The sequence below is a fragment of the Lacerta agilis genome, chromosome 5 (assembly GCF_009819535.1).
Source record: "Lacerta agilis isolate rLacAgi1 chromosome 5, rLacAgi1.pri, whole genome shotgun sequence".
Taxonomy (NCBI): Eukaryota; Metazoa; Chordata; class Lepidosauria; order Squamata; family Lacertidae; genus Lacerta; species Lacerta agilis.
The window spans coordinates 67706937-67724221 of NC_046316.1; the positions used below are offsets into that span (position 1 = coordinate 67706937).

The 17285-nt window shown below is 41.0% G+C and overlaps 1 protein-coding gene across 1 annotated transcript in view; it reads left to right on the forward strand.

Moving 5' to 3' along the window:
* Positions 1-17285, forward strand: part of NYAP2 (neuronal tyrosine-phosphorylated phosphoinositide-3-kinase adaptor 2) — a 134991-nt gene that overhangs the window by 81543 nt on the left and 36163 nt on the right. Inside the window, 1 exon segment of the mRNA XM_033150273.1 lies at positions 5607-6704. Within this exon segment, the coding sequence (XP_033006164.1) occupies positions 5607-6704 (1098 nt within the window).

The following is a 17285-nucleotide window of genomic DNA, read 5'->3' on the forward strand; positions in this document are numbered from 1 at the left end:
AACTAGCCGAAAAGTAATAGTAGAAATGACTTATTTGTAGGGATGGAATTTTCTGAAAATCTGTGTTGAGTTAGATGGTTGATTCCAGAGCACAGTGCTGTCTCTGTTTCCTCTGTGTGCCCCCCAAATCTTCTCTAGAGGGCCCCCTAGCTCCCGGAAGCTGCTTTTCAGGGTGTGCAGGCAACTGCAGCAGAGGGGAGAGGAAGGGAGAGGAGGAGAATGGAAGCATTGGACAACCCAGAATTTTTTCCTAATTCCAATCACTCTCCTTGATCTTGACAAGAAGCAAGTGACTTTTTACCAATTTTGCTAAAAAAAAATAATCCACACAATTCTATTATGTGTGTTATTGTATGCATCATTATGCATATCATACTGTACACACATACGCTCCAGATTTTCTAAAGAAAACCAGGCAATATGCAGACACACATAAGAATATAAAAAAATTCTTATATATTATTACAGTCGTACCTTGGAAGTCGAACAGAATCCATTCCGGAAGTCCATTCGACTTCCAAAATGTTCAGAAAACAAAGCACAGCTTCTGATTAGCTACAGGAAGCTCCTGCAGCCAACTGGAAGCCACAGAAGCCCCGTCAGACGTTCGGCTTCCAAAAGAACATTCAAAAACCGGAACAATCATTTCTGGGTTTACGGTGTTTGGGAGCCAAAAAGTCCAAGTACCAAGGCGTTCGGGATCCTAGGTACGACTGTACTTTAAAAATTGTGTTGCAGAAATACAGCACTACATGGGTCTTGACTCTTTCATATGTACTATATGTATAATATATTGTTCCTTTTTGCATACAGGCAGATCAATGCAAGAGGTGGTCCAATGTGGGCAAAGCTATATCATACAAAAAACTGCCAGATTCCTTGTATGAACCCATTTTAAACATATTCCTCCTCAGTTCCTAGTTATTTGTATATTTTCAGCTTTGACTGTAATGCAGATCAGGAGTTCAAAGCAGAGCAAATCAGCCATTCACTCCCATATGCACACTATAATAGGCTATGCAACATCTGCCCAAGCATAGCCTGATAAACTATGCAATCCTAGCATGTTTATGCAGACATGGGTCCTGATTAATTTAATGGGACTCACCCTGTAGTAAGTGTGGTACCACAGCCTAATTCTATGTGCTATGTGTGCAGGTGAGATCTCTAGAGAATGGCTTTTTCATTTCAGGGTTGTGTGTGTGTGTGTGTTTAAGGGGAAGCAGAGAGAAAGGTAGTTCAGGTTTAAAATACCTATTGGCATAGTGTCTTTATAAATGAGGAGGCAGGAGTTTAATTTTCCCATGCACTTAATGTCATTCTTCTAAGTGGGCTGAATTGCACAGTAAATTAACTCCATATGGAGGTCTCAAAAGCTGGTAAACAGGTGAGGCACAATAGAAAATGACAAACTAGTTGCTGCTGTTGTTTTAATTGCCCTTTCCCCTCACACTGAGCAATCATGAATAGAAATGTCACAACGTAATTTTGTATTTCAGTCTATTCTTATGCAGGAAAGGAGGGGGAGCCATAAAGGCGGTGAGGACAAAGAGCATGCAGAACTTCTAGAATTAAGTGCAACATGTTGCAAGCATGTCTGGAAGCTCTGCCAATCTTTTGTTCTTCAAAAAATACCTCCTTTAAAAATGTTAAACATTATCAGTCTGCTTCTTCTGTTGGGGTGCCATCAGATCTGTTTCAAGAACTGAGCTCTCTAGGTTAGGAACAGGGAACATACTGACCTCCAGATAGGCTTGGTCACCAGCTCCTATCAACCCTGGCTAGCATGGCCAACAGTTAGAGATGATGGGACCAACAAGATCTGAATGACACCATGTTTCCTATTCCAGTTCTAGGTTCTGGAGCAGACTTGTATATTTACCACCCACAAATACATATATTTCTTAATTAATATTCTTCTCCCTTTGCCTAAATTTCCATATAAAGTAATAAAATAATTATTAAAATAATTGGCTCTCTCTCTTCCTCCATGTGTCTTCTTGTTTGTTTGTTTGTTTGTTTTGTTTCTTGTTTGCTTGCTTGTTTGTTTCGAGTTCCTTTAGCTGGTTACTGGAAAGCTTCAGGTATGGCAGCAGACTGTAGTGTATCATTCCCATAGATAAGGATCAGTAATCTGAAGCTTAATCTAGACAGGATGAAGATGCTAACACTAGGAAGGCTTGTCAACTAAGTTCGTAGGGAGTTATGCAGTCATTATCGCTCCCCACCCACATCCCATCAGGAAAGGTGGGTGAAGCTCACCCTGCATATGCTCTTTTAGAGTCCTCGTTTACAGGACTTCATTCCACCCACCCACAAAAAGGATTTGCAGGTAAGAAAACTGGGGTTGCATATCAATGAACCTACCAAATATGGGTGTCAGGAATATGATGTGAAAAATGGAATGTGGAATTGGATTCTGTGAAACTATCTGCAGAACAACAGTGTTCTATTCCATAAATTAAATTAAAATGGTGGTGTGTGTTTATTTAAAACATTTCAAAGCCTGGACTCCATCAAATGATCTCAGGTTGGGGTACATCCATCAAAACATCAACATAAAAATACTTCAACAAATTTCTAATGATCCCACGAGAGCAATGCACTAATGGAAACACATGTTGGTAGAAGGTTGGGTTATTGTTAAGGTCCTGGGGGATTTTAATGTATGTGGTTTCCCTTCAGAGACTGGAAAGTGTGTAAAACACACACACACACACAAATGTGACAAAAAAAAAACCAGGGTAAACTTGGGTTTGCTTTTATTTAAGTTGTGTGTGTGTGTGTGTGTGTGTGTGTGTGTTTGAAATATGCAACAACATTAATTTGTGCTTAATGGTATGGGGATGCATGCAAACAACAACCTACATGTGTGGCATTGCTAACACACTTTTTAATTTAGCAATAAAGATGTAACGTGGGTATGACAGGCAGTGGGTAACAGAAATTTAGAAAAAAAAATATGGCTTGGTTCCAGATTAGGTTAGTTGAACTTAGATCCACCTGAAATTAGTATGACAATTTAATCATGACTTAAGTGCAATTGATTTAGTTGGGAGCCAAGTTGAAATCAGTGAGCCTGGATTCAGTCCGGTGAATGGTCTGGGGAGAGTAGATGTAGATTTATTTGTTTTCGCCCTGGAGTACATGGTCTAAACCAGCAGGTTTCTTCTTGGATAGGTTTTAGTATCTATAAAAAGACAACAGTGGATGGTGTGGATATCACTGAGTATGGCAATTGGCCAGAATGAGCCATTCATGGGAGTTTGTGTTCTCAGCATGCATTGAATGTTTTCTTTGTCAGCTGAATGTCACAGTGCTAATGCAATGTTGTGCCTTTTTCACTTGCACATAGATTGCCAAATAATTCCTTTTCATTGCCTTAGGATGCTCCCAGATATCACACACACACACACACACACACACACACACACACAATCTATGCCAATAATTAGTTACACATAAACGTGCGGCAACTGCCTACTTACCACTGCACTTTTTTTTTGTTCTGTGATTACTGTAAGCAAAATTTCATTTTCCCAATATTTCTTTGCTCTTAATATTCTCAGAAGGTAAGTGATTATTCAGGCAGGGCTTGAAATAACAGGAAAGTACACCATAGATCCTTTTAAATAAATTGTGTTATAAAATATTTACAGCCCAGACTTTGTGTGGGGTGGCGGGGAGGTAGAGGCTAAAATATATATTTTATTTTCTCTGTTGTGAAAACTGCTTCATGCAAACAATAGCATGAGAGATATAAGAGTCTTGTAAAGGGATAAGAGAGGAGGACCCCTCTTGTAGACATCTATCTTCCATATTATGCACGAGGGTGAAGTCAGCCGACCTTTATGCCACTAATTGTATTTTGTTTTCTGTATATGATATAACATGGCATTCATACACCAGATGAGAAAATGCCAGACGCTTCCACAGTGCACTTCAAACCATGTTATCTTCCTTTTCTTGACTGCACAGCACAATGCAAAATAGAAAACGCAGATAATGCCTGAATTATTGTTGGGGAATTGGAGTAAAGGGGGTGGGGGAGAGAAAAGGACCTTTTCACTGAATGAAAAAAAGGGAAGGCTTGGAAGGAACCTGAAGGTCACTTCATACAATCTCCTGTCCCTACTCAGGACTTGCCACATCTAATGAAAGCCAACAGCTTAAACCATGCTGCTCATTGTGTAATGGAAAGCAACATGGACCTGAAGCATATTGTGTTATAGGCACCTGTCAAAGTACTGTATATCCAGAGAACTCTAATTTATGGAACTGGAGGCACTATTTCCAGTTCCTGAAATCCAGTCTGATTGGCACTTGAATCCACTTTGATTGCTCACCAGTCTACTCACGTGGCCAGGATTGGCATAGGATCATCTTGGTCCGCATAGTTGACTCCCTGCGGTGAGCATAAACTGCAGAACATGCTTCAGATACACATGGGGATGCCATGATTGATTCATGTCTTCTTTTTCACATGGCATTTACAGATGACAAACAGTGTAGGGGAAGAAGACCACTACCACATATAGCAGAAATAGACTTGGGTCTAAAAATTAACCAGTGTCTGCCTGTTTCAAATGCATGCTAACTGTCATCACAGCTAAAGATTCTTACATTGCAGGGGGTTGTAGTAGATGTTGGGTCCCTTCCAACTCTATCATTCTATGACTCTATGCATATGAATGTATTGTAAAGGCTTCAGTGGAAGTCTAGAAGGCTCAGTGTATCCCAGGATCTTACATGTTTTTTTACAAATATAAACCCAGGAACAACATATTGGACTGTCTTTGAAACTGCAAATAAAAACATTGCTTTGGGATCATTTGAATAGAAAGGTCAAGGATTTCATACAAATTAATCTCTACAGAATAATCAAGAAAGCAGTTTATGTAAATTTCTATGGTTATCTCAATTTGTTTCTGCTTTTTTAATGAAACTTGGTTAAATTCAGCTCCTCCCGATCTAATTGCCATTTATCTAATTGTCATTCTAAAGCTCTGTACTTCCTAAAGCAAGCAGAAAGATGTTGTTTTAAAGCAGGCTTCCTCAACCTCAGCCCTCCAGATGTTTTGAGACTACAATTCCCATCATCCCTGACTACTGGTCCTGCTAGCTAGGGATCATGGGAGTTGTAGGCCAAAAACATCTGGAGAGCTGAGGTTGAGGAAGCCTGTTTTAAAGGCTACAGAATAAGCTATGGTCAATAAGCATGTCTGCTCATTTCCCCATTCAGTTTAATGGATGTGTACTGTCATATAAGTAGATATAGGATTGCAGCCTTAGGATGTTAAAAGATTAGATCTCCCAAGTTCATCTAAAAATACTTAGGTGATCAGCAAAGGTTACTGCACAACATGAGGCACATTTACGTTAGTTATCCTGAAACAATATCATTTTTGAACACTGGAGATTAAATCTAAAATACCAGTGAGCTTCCTGAAGTCTGAATGGTGTTTTGTCAAATGTTTGCTTCCAGTTCAGGAAAAATGATGAAACAAATCAGGTGTAAAAACAGAGTAGCTAAACTACAGGTGTTTGAAAGGTGGACAATGTTTTAACTAAACATCTGATCGATGTGTATTTTGGTTCCTTTGCAGTGTCGGCCAAACCAAGGCCTCACAGCGATGAATATACAAAGAAGGTTCCTCCCCCTAAGCCGAAACGGAACCCAAACACTCAGCTAAGTGCATCTTTTGATGAGACATACATCAAAAAACATGGCCCCACAAAGTCAACCCTAAGCAGGGATACCTCCTTATCACAGGTCAGCAGTCCTGCTCCAGATACTGAGGAAGAAGAACCGGTTTATATCGAAATGGTTGGAAATATACTTAGAGACTTCAAAAAAGATGAGGAGGATCAAAGTGAGGCAGTATATGAGGAAATGAAATACCCCATCTTTGATGATGGAGGCCAAGATTCAAAATGTCCATGTGAGTATGACCATCACAGCTGTTCTTCTCAGTGTGCTACTCCCACAGTGCCTGACCTTGATTTCACCAAGTCCTCAGTGCCATCCACTCCCAAGGGTGTTCTTTGTGATATACCCCCACCATTTCCAAATTTGCTTTCTCATAGACCTCCACTCCTGGTATTTCCACCTGCACCAGTGCAATGCTCCCCAAATTCTGATGAATCTCCTTTAACACCACTGGAAGTCATAAAGCTTCCTGTGCTAGAAAATGTGTCTTATATCAAGCAACAAGCTGGAGCTTCTCCATCATCATTGCCACCTCATACTCCAAGTCATCAAAAACTGGAGAAAGACCAGACAGCATCTCATGGAACTAGTACTCCAGGACATTCTTCTTCTCCTCCACATCCTTCTACCTTATACAGAACACAGTCTCCGCATGGCTATCCTAAAAGCCACTCTGCCTCCCCCTCTCCTGTGAATATGGGTCGGTCACTTACTCCCTTAAGTCTCAAAAGACCTCCTCCTTACGATTCTGTACATTCAGGAAGTCTCTCAAGAAGTTCTCCATCAGTGCCTCACTCTACAGCCAGAAACATATTGCAAGAAGGAGGGAAAATGGTAAACACCTCTGTCAATACCTACGGGTCATCATCGCAAAGTAGTTCCCGTTCTAGAACACCTACCAGTCCTCTAGAGGAATTAACTAGCCTTTTTACCTCAGGACGGAGCTTACTGAGGAAATCCTCCAGCGGAAGAAGATCTAAAGAGCCCGCAGAGAGTAAGTGCTTCAAATCATGTATTTACTTATTTTACTCTTTACTGATGTTCGCTGAAATCAGTGTCATGCCGTTGATCAATTCCTAACTCTGCAGTGCCTCCATTGATGAACTATCCTACTGTTGGGGATTTCAGGAGTTTGGTGTACTTGGCACCATGCAACTTACTCATTTGCTTTGTGAGTTTCCAGGGTTAGTTTAGGACTATTCATATAAGGCCCTTTTCATATTTGAGTTTGTATTTATTTATTATTGAATGATTGGATTTCTATGCCTCCCTTCATCCAAGGATTACAGGGTGGTTTGCAATACAAAAAACACATAAATACTTAGCATACTAACAAACAAAACAATAACCACCACTGAATGATCATCACAGAGTTTTCTTCTCTTGAAAGTCTCCCTTGCTATTCTGAAATGTTTAATGAAAACCATGAAGGCTAGACAGCTGTATTATTATTTTTTAAGTAGTCTTACCGAGTAAAAGAAAATGCTCAGGTCCCAAAATTGCTCTTTGTTGGTTACTGCCTTGTGGTTCTTTATCCTCATGCTCAAGTTAGGCAGGAAGAGCTTATTTTTTTGTCGGAGGAAGCAGGGGGCACAAAGCAGGGGGTGCAATTGACTTCCGTCCTTCTCGCCACTCACATTATGTTGTCTCTGCTTTGCCTTCAGCATGTCGGAAATGCTTTTGATTCAAGTCCTTGGGAAAATGAATCAAGCGCAGGCAGGGATTGTATTCTAAGCCTTTAGTAGTTTAACGAAGTAAGTGAGCATGATATACTTTCCCCTGCAGGTCCTATAAAACCACTTTATGAGTGAGACTGAGGTATCTTGAAGCCTGTATAGCCGAGGTGCTTTTACTTGAGAAGGGTTTTATTTTCAAGTCCTGGGGTTTATGTAGCAAGTGGCAATAAATTATGCCTTTGGGGTGGAAGAGCAACACTGAAAACACCCTGGTCAAATGTACTTGATAACTGCATTTATGGTGTTACTTGCAGAAAGAAATGAGCCAGATTGCAGATGTACGTGAATTTTGTGGATTCACTTTCATCTCTCCTATAGACAGCAGTTCTCTGATCATTGACTGGAATTTGCTTCACTTATATGGAACTTAGGGAGTTTAGGAATCTAGGATTGCCTTATACCAGGGCAAATTGTTTGACTATGGAGTCCAGTATTGCTTATTCTGATCGGCAGCGGTTGTCTAGGGTTTCAAACTGAGACGTATACCACAATCTACTACCAGATTTGCTTTATCTGGAGATGCCAGGGATTGAACTCAGGATATTCTGAATGCAAAGCATATGCTCTACTACTAAACTCTTGTCCTTCACTATCAAAGTTTTTGACCTCCCCATTGGGGAATCAAACCCCTTGGTCACTCTCATGGCAGAAAAGGATGCTGTCCACTGTGTTAATAAGGTTTTAGTGGCAGCACCACGGGAATTAATCAATTTATTCTTAAGTATGAGAGAGGAGATACAAGCTAAGAGAGTGTCAGTGCAAATATTGACTTCCTCCCCTTTGCAGCAGCTTGGCAACTTACAGCCCATAATGTAAAATCAGCATTCCACAGTTCATTTGGTTTTTTGACAATAAAAGTTTTTACAGCAATAAATACAAAATATAATCAGATTTTTGTTTGATTGGATGCAAGCAAATCTAGATACTAAATCCTAGGCGGTTCGTGTAATAAGAGACCAAGACTGTGTGGTGTGTGTGTTTGTGTGTGTTTAAAGTATATTATAATATTTAGGAATAATTAAAATGAAGTGGGGAAGAAATGGTGGAGTAGAGCTGGCAGGAAATATTCCCCAAACCAGTATTAGTTAGTAAGCAAACAGAAATCCATTGCTAAGCTATACATGCGCAAGAGTCATCTTACTGGCAATTATAGTGAGTTCCTTTGAAGACCATTTGCAGCCATGGTTTGGATCCATTGAGCAGGATTCATGATGTCCATCAGTGTGCAAGCCCATAATGGGTCTTTCCCCCCTTTTCTCCCCTGAAGCCCCCTAAAAGAAGAACCCCCAGAACAACCTACAGGGGAAGGAAGGGAGAATCATTCCACCTGGCAAGCTGCAGTGCTTGCCCTGACAAGATGTTCACCATAGCCTGATGTTGAATTCCAACCAGTGTCTGCTAAGGGGAAATGTCCATTTGCAGGTGTGGTTTGAATGCAAACTGTGCCTGCAAATGGACACAGTGGGGCTCATCCCCTTGGTTGTACCAGAGAGTTCCTAATAAGGAATATGTTAGTATAGCTCATAGGAGCCAACTCCTAGGAGGCCGTGGGGGCTTGGGCCCCTGCAATAAAATATTTGAGGGGGCTGGGCCCCCACAAAGTTGATGGGCATTGCCATTCAAATGGTGTGTGTGCACCGTGTCATGTGATTGATTATGTGGGGCAGGGCTTACCTGGGCCCCCCACAATATTTTATTATTATTATATTTTACTACTTATACCCCTCCCATCGGACTGGGTTTCCCCAGCCACTCTGGGTGGTATTCAACATATATTAAAACATAATAAAACATTTAAAAACTTCCCTATACAGGACTGCTTTCAGACAGTTTGGGGGCCAGAAAACTCCATACCCTCCAACATTCATCTGATGAAAATGGGCATGTCCTAAGGAAAACTGGGACATTCTGGGATCAGATCTACAAATCCGGAACTGTCCCTGGAAAATAGGGTAACTTGGAGGGTCTTCTGCATTTGTGTTAGGAAGCAGTGAAGAACCAGCTACCTCAAGACCGAAGCCATGGTTAAACCTTAATTGGATAGAGCTTGGAGCAGTATGAGCAATGATCCAGTTGCAATATGAGAACATTTATCTCATAGTTAGGGTCAACATATTTAGCTGCTACCATGACCACCCACCTGGGCATGTGGCTGGAAATCTAGGCCTTGAAGTGTGCTGGCCCATATTCAGGTTTTGCATACTTTCTGGAGCCAGTTGTTTTGTTTTTGTACCTGGAATATCCCTGAGTTGCTGGCAGTACCCTGATATGCAAATGTATCAATTTTTAATATGATTAGTCACTTTCAACTTCCTGTATATGTCACTTGACAGATAATTAAATTCTATAACACCCAAGATTCACTTTTCATCCAGCAAAAAAAAATCTGAAACATTGAAGTTATTGAAATCTTCAGATGCCTAACTAAGTCCTCAAATCTTTTGAAAATGTGAGTGCATAATAATCCTTCCCCCCACTTCCCATCCATAGTTGAGGATAATGACATGATTTTTTGCACAGGGAAGGGTTGCAGGCTTTGAGAGACCCCTGCAGGGAAATTAAAGAGAGTTGCATTACAATTATTACTCATCGCAAATTAGGATCTTAGGGATTGTTCAAGAACTGACACAGCACACTAATCATTCTAATGGGTTTTACAGTAAAGTCCGTTTAAAAAAAATCTGGTAACAGTAGTATTTGCATAGAAGGGATGTTCTGCAAATGTCCTAGGAAGTGAGATGATGCACAAAGGTGTGTGTGTGAGTGAGTGAGAGAGAGAGAGAGTGAGAGAGAGAGAGAGAGAAATGAACTAGAATTTGAGTCTCAAGCTATCACTGATACCTATGGCTAGGTATCACCTATTTCAACTGTACTAGGCATGTGCAACTGCATGATACACAGACCACACTAGGTGCAAACTAAGACCACCTATACATTGGCACTCTGTCATTATGGAGACTGCTAAAGAGAGAACATCAAGTTCTCCTGGGGCTGAACAATTCATCAGATGGCACCAGCCCACCCTGATTAATATCAACTGATTAATATTGATTAATATTGAAATTGATATGTGTGTGATGCAATTTGTTCAGCCACAGGTGCAGCTGTGTTTGTAGATCTCTCAGCCAAACACATCACCACTGTGGAGAGAATGTGTTCAACTCCCCAATGACAACAGTTGAAGTTGGGGGCTCCCTGGCTATTTAAGGTGGTATTCCATGAAATAGTTGTGCACATGCAAGAACTGCCAAGAGCACAACAGGACATACACACCTCCTTCCCTCACCCCACTCCACCCCATGCTAACCCTAAACCTGAGGAAACCCAGGATAGATTTAGGGTGTGCACAGGTGGAGAACATTCTGTTGACTGATGGAACGTTTGCATTAGCGCTACGTTGAATAAAGCCCTAAGATTCATGTTGTGCTTGTATAGCACTGAACTAGCTCACTCTGCTTTGTAACAGTGTAAAAATCTTCAGCTTACTAGGCTGGAGTGTCATGCCTCTAACAACACCACTTTAGTGGGGGGAAAGGAAGAGAGCTGGGTGACTTGGCTGCTGATCTGATCTGCCTCTTATTGGTTGTTCGACATGAAACAGATACCTTCCAACCACCATGCTTCCTGTCTCCTTCTTTGTCCTTCTTTTAACTCTTGAGTGGCCCCCATCCTATCCACAAAGTGGGGATAGACGAAGGAATGGGAATGCACATACAATCAACATATACACCTGGGGTTACCCAAATGCAGATTCATCATTGTACACACGTTCATTTTCTTTGTTCATACCTTCAGCCCGTTTAATTAAGCATTCTGATTTAAGCAAGTTCCCAGCAGAAATCCCAGTCTGCCTTACAGTGGGAATGAGTCAGAAATAGTCAAGTGGGAAATACTACAAAATGCTAATGATCAACACCACATGCTGGGTAGGCAGATTGCACGACGTTTAAATTGCTGTTGCTGTAATTTGGAAAATAAAGCTGTGCACAGATAAATAGTTGCTACATGTTCAGTAGTTCACACAAATGAATGTATGTACAAGTGACTTTGTTTGTTCAAGTTCCACCATCTATGCTTTGGGTATGAACATGGGTACAGCCATTCACTCTTTCAGCCACACACAAGGTGGATGCACATGAGGTCTGTGCAGAATGGATACAAAAAATAATCTGTTCTGGAAAGGCTTCCTCATTGGGAGTCTGATTTTGTGTTTGCTACTCTTTGATGAATTTAGGATCATCATAAAAAAATCAATTTGCCTTCATGCTGCAAGAGGACATAGAATCAGTGAAGGGAACCTAATTATGTAACAAATGTAATTTTGGGTTTCTTTTTATTTATTGTTGTTCAAGGCAGCTGCTGTTTGACACTGATGCACACAGACTTCTTTATTTTTCCTCTTTGTTTACTCAACTGCTCAAGCTTGAGTTGCAATTTATCCAACAGATTTCCAGAAGTTACAATCTCAGCAAGGAATGACTGAAAAGACAACAAATGTCTGCAGTGTGCCAGTGTGAACATGTTGCATGGCTGATTGGCTTTGCTCTGTTCGTGAGAGCTACAAATAGAAGAGGGACACATTCAGGGCCATGGCAAACAAAAAATTTTTTTAGGAGGAACTAACTTACTGCTAATTTTCCAAACCATACTAAGTAAATGGTACTAGCAACTAAATCTTTGAAGTGTAAGGCACTTATTGATGTGGATTATATGGTACAGATGATGTTCAGAGGGAGGGAGTTGTATCATTGATTTCCTCCCTTACTAAATCTTTCCTATGTTCCAGCACACACATACACACCCGGGGTGTGTGTGTGTGTGCAAACACTTTGTAGGAAGGACTGTAACTGAGTGACATAGCACATGGTTTGCATCCAGAAGGTCCCAAGTTCAATCCCTGGCATCTCTGATCAAAAACAGATATTGGGAGTGAGATCCCTTCCAGGGAGACTTCTAATCAACAATACTCAGCTGGATGGACCAAATAATCTGCTTGGTATGAGGCAGCTTCGTGTTCTATCTCACCCAACCAGTTTGTTTCTCAGACATAGTGAGAATGAGAAGTTCCTGACCATCCACATTCAGCATCAACTCCAGAACTGGGGCATGGGAAACTCTAGTCAATGTGTTGTTACTGGGACCCTTTTCTGGAATGTATCCACTCCCTTGAAATCATCACCATTGCTTATTCAGTTGCCTTATCCCTTTAGATGCAGTCTATAGCAGTGCACAGAAGGTTAGAGAAGGTAACTGAATAGGCAGCAACACTGAAACAGGGAAAGGAACTTGTCCTGTCTTGCTCTGGCTAGGCTCTGAGCTCTAGGGAAATAAAATACTATTGTGGCACTTCTTAATCAGGTAGCATAGTGGCCAATGAAGCATGGTCACTTAGGTCACGTTAATCAAGGTTAGGTTTCAATAGGTAAAGTGAACGTAAACTTGAACAAAGCAAATGTCAAAGCCAGCAAGGGCAAGACTCTGCTGGTTGAGGAGAATCATATAAACTAGGGGCAGAGCTGATCAGTACCATGGGCAGATCACAGGCTGAAGCTGCCCATCTGTAGTAGGAGGAGTTGTTTCAGCAGGGAGCAAACACTTTCTGAGATCTTAGGCAAGGCTCAGGCATGAGGCAAGTTAAAGGTCAGGCTTAATGAAGTGCTCAGGCTTTGCTATGGGACACAGAGCTCTGCCATTGCTGAAGCAACAAACGGATCCTTATAGAGCAATAGTAGCCCTAACTGCACGGGACGGTGCTTCTTCATTTAAAGGGGCCCAACTTGCTTCAGTTGTCTCCTATTGTAACTGTGTGGCTGAGCTCTGCTATCACTGGGATTTCTACAATGGAGTCTTCCAAGTCCAAGGACAGCGGTGTCACATTGTGGGGCTGGAGGGGTACTAACCACACAGGCTTGTCCAGTGAAAGTGCTTCTGGGGCTGGAAACTCTTCCAAGGTTGGCCCTGCATTGCTTTCCCCTTCAAGTTCAGGGTTCTCAGCCTCTTCTCCTAAAGAATGGGAATCTGAGTCCGGGTTCATGATGAAAGGGCTGTTGCCTTATTCAAAAAAGTTTGGCTTTTACAATGAGGGGGTGACGAGGAGAGAGTCCTTTGAATGTGATGAATCTGATAATGTAATCTGTTCTGGTCCAGAAGGATGCAGTAGATGGGATGCCAGTTCTGACCACATAAATTGGTTCATATATATGGCCATCTATTATTTATTTATTTGTTGAATTTCTAGACTACCCTTTCATCTGAGGATCAAAGGTTGGTTTACAGTACAATCTACAGAATTGCGTAATTAATTCTATGTACAAAAGGAGGTTTGAAACTTGTGTTTATCTAGGATTAGCTACCTATCCTTCATGGGAAACCTCTTCTGATATGGAGGGGGCTTTTCGAAGTACAGTGGTACCTTGGTTCCCAAACAGCTTAGTTGATGAACAAATCAGCTCCTGAACGCTGCAAACCTGGAACTAAGTGTTCCAGTTTGCGAACATTTTTTGGAAGCCAAACATTTGTTTCGGCTGTCAGCCAATCCGTTCCAAGGCCAATCAGCCAATTACCGGTAGAAGGTGTGCCTTGGTTTTGAAACGTTTTGGAAGTTGAATGGACTTCCAGAATGGACTGAGTTCGAGAACCAAGGTACCACTGTAGTTTGTGAAAAGGCTTCATTGGTGGGAAGAAAGCCAACAGTTTCACTGGGCAGCAGGCATAGCCAAGCCTTTTGACAATCTTCAAGCTATGCTTTGAATCCCAACCTACTGTATATATTTCTACTGCTGTCAACATCAGGTTTCATTGACTGAGCATTTACCTTGTAAGATACAGATATGTCACAGCAGTTGCAGAATACCTTTATACAAAATTGCAAGAGATGCATTGGGAAATGTGAGTTCAAGATTCCATTTCATGCCTATTGAATAACAGATTTATCTCTAAGAATAAGAATATTAATAAAATAAATAAATAGCCCTAAAATGTCTGGTTTTGGACAATAAGGTCCATAATACATTTATTTTAGTTACAATAAATGTAGTCATATATCTCTATACATTTCCTGAAGAAATTATATCCATTCATAGAACAGAGGTCTGCTCTCTCTGATTTCAAAATTGAATAATACTTTATATTTGTAGCTGCAGATTTTAATATGTAGCATTTTTAAAACTATGATATGCATCTAAATGTTACAGAATAATGTATTTGATTTGCAGCTGGCATGCCAATGCCTGCCAATTTGCTAATGAATGCAGAGATTTTTCAATATTACAATCAAAGTGCATTACATTTGAAAGAGCTCCTATAGACGTTCCCTTACAATGGCCATTTAAAACGTATTGTGCACATATGTGCCAAGGCAATCCACCAGAGAGTTAAAGGCACTTACATCCTTTGACTCAACTATTTTTTTTGTTTTTTGTTTCTTTGGAGCATGGCCCATATGATCTAAATAATGGTAAGATGGTGGCGGCAGCAGCAAAGGACAAGTGAAAAGATGGCGGCTGCAGCTGGCAGTGGCTACAGGGTGGGAAATCAAAGGATCTATTCAAAGGTTGGTTCCCAGAATCAAATCAACTTGATTAGGACTCATTCAGGTCTTAGCTGAAGCTGTATGTGCAGTGCATGTAGATTAGTGTGAAATGCAGGGTGCAAAATAGGAGCTTTTGGAATGGGTAAGAAACTATTTGCAGGGAGAAAGACCATGTCTCTATTGTCAAGTAAACCAAAGTGATGCTCTTTGAACCAGCCCAGTTGTATAAAATGAGTAAGCTGGAGCAGAATGGAGGTGTGCATTTAGATGTGCATCCCTTTAAAAGTAGAGGCATGTGGATGAACATCCCTTTAAGAAACCTGGGGCTGATTCTTATAAGTGTAGTGTGCATGGAAATATGCATTAAAAAAAATAAAAATAAAAAGAATAAACCAGCTTTCATTTAAAAGAATTGCAGTGCAAATAAACAAATGACATATAACAACGTATATCAATACATACCATGTCAATAAAGCATCTGTATCAGTTGCACTAACAATCAATGTCAGGAGCTAGTATTAATAGTCAGGAAATTGGGGCGCCACATTCTGAAGAGCAAAAAAGCGGGACACATCTGTCAACTTCTACTTTTAACTATGGTTCGCTATGACACTCTACCCATGAAAAAGAGGATGTTTCAAAGCATGTTTTTAATGGTTGCTGGATGCACCCAACATTTGGTGCTGAACTGATGTCCATGGGGCAATCTTTCCACAAAGCCTATATTACCTAAATAAAAATAAATGAATATGATTTGATATATTTCAAGGTGCTACAACCAGGACATCATGAATCATGATACTGACATAAAGGCCAGTATTTATCAGACTGCTTTATCATTCCAAAACCCATCAACAAGAAAATATGGTGACTTCCCAGGTACTGGGTAGTTGTATAAATCAGCTCCCGGGGGACGACTCAGAAACCATTCAGTGGATGGGTTCAGAGCCATTCAGTATGCTAAATTTCACCACAGGTCAGTGTGACCTTGTTTTGCAGTGCTGCTCAAAAGTACCTTTCATATTAGTAATATAGTTTGGCAAAACTGGCTCTCATTATCTTTCTAAATAAATAAATAAAAATTGCTTTCTGCAAAGGTGATTTATGATTTATTTAGATTTATAACAGACAGGGGACAAAGATGAATGAATAATACATGCATTGTTATCTGATACATTTTGGATTACTTATAGAAGACTAGCTGAGATTTGCCCTCATTTGCAGTTCCTTCGATTGTGCTTTTCCGCCGCCTTAAAAGAGATTTTTGCTGTTTGTCACTCAGCATTATAACAGCCAGGCTCCAGAATTAATATGTGCTTAGGAGGCGTGTGAGACTGACTAGGTAGAGTACATTCATTTCAATGAGAGAGTTTTTAGATTAAGCAATTCCACAGCTTTGATTTATCAGCTTGCTTTTGTTTTAAGCTGTAGCTTATTAAATGGAATTCACAGTTTGTACAGAGCCTACATGCCCTCTCCCACCAGACTCTGCCTCTCCCATTTAAAAGCCTAGTAACCAACGAGGGGGGACGCAGGTGGCGCTGTGGGTTAAACCACAGAGCCTAGGGCTTGCCGATCAGAAGGTCGGCGATTCGAATCCCCACGACGGGGTGAGCTCCCGTTGCTTGGTCCCAGCTCCTGCCCACCTAGCAGTTCGAAAGCACGTCAAAGTGCAAGTAGATAAATAGGTACCGCTCCAGCGGGAAGGTAAACGGCGTTTCCATGTGCTGCTCTGGTTTACCAGAAATGGCTTAGTCATGCTGGCCACATGACCCGGAAGCTGTACACCGGCTCCCTCGGCCAGTAACGCAAGATGAGTGCCGCAACCCCAGAGTCGGACATGACTGGACCTAATGGTCAGGGGTACCTTTACCTTTACCTTTAACCAATGAGGGATGCAACAGGTTGAGGTGCCTGAGGAATCCCTTTCCTATGAATTCCAGTGGGAAGTGATCTGACCTGCACGTGTCAGTTGGAATGTACTTATTATTCAGATTTCGCATTTCTCCAGAATTTGTGACATAGTTCTTGGCACAGAAAAGGTATCCAAATGTTTTATGAAATACAAATTCAATTAAAAAATACATTTCAAGATCTTCGCATATAAAAATAAATATGAAGTATGTATTTTGTGATGCAATATACCCTGAAGTACACGTCGGTGTCCAATGCTATGCAACAGGACTTCCATTCCTTCTCCTGCTCCTGCCCCTCAACCCACAAATTTGCTCCAGAGCTTATTTTGAGGGTGCTGGGATGGGTGGCAGGGACAGGAAAGGAAGTGCCATTGCATGCATCAAAGTGCTTT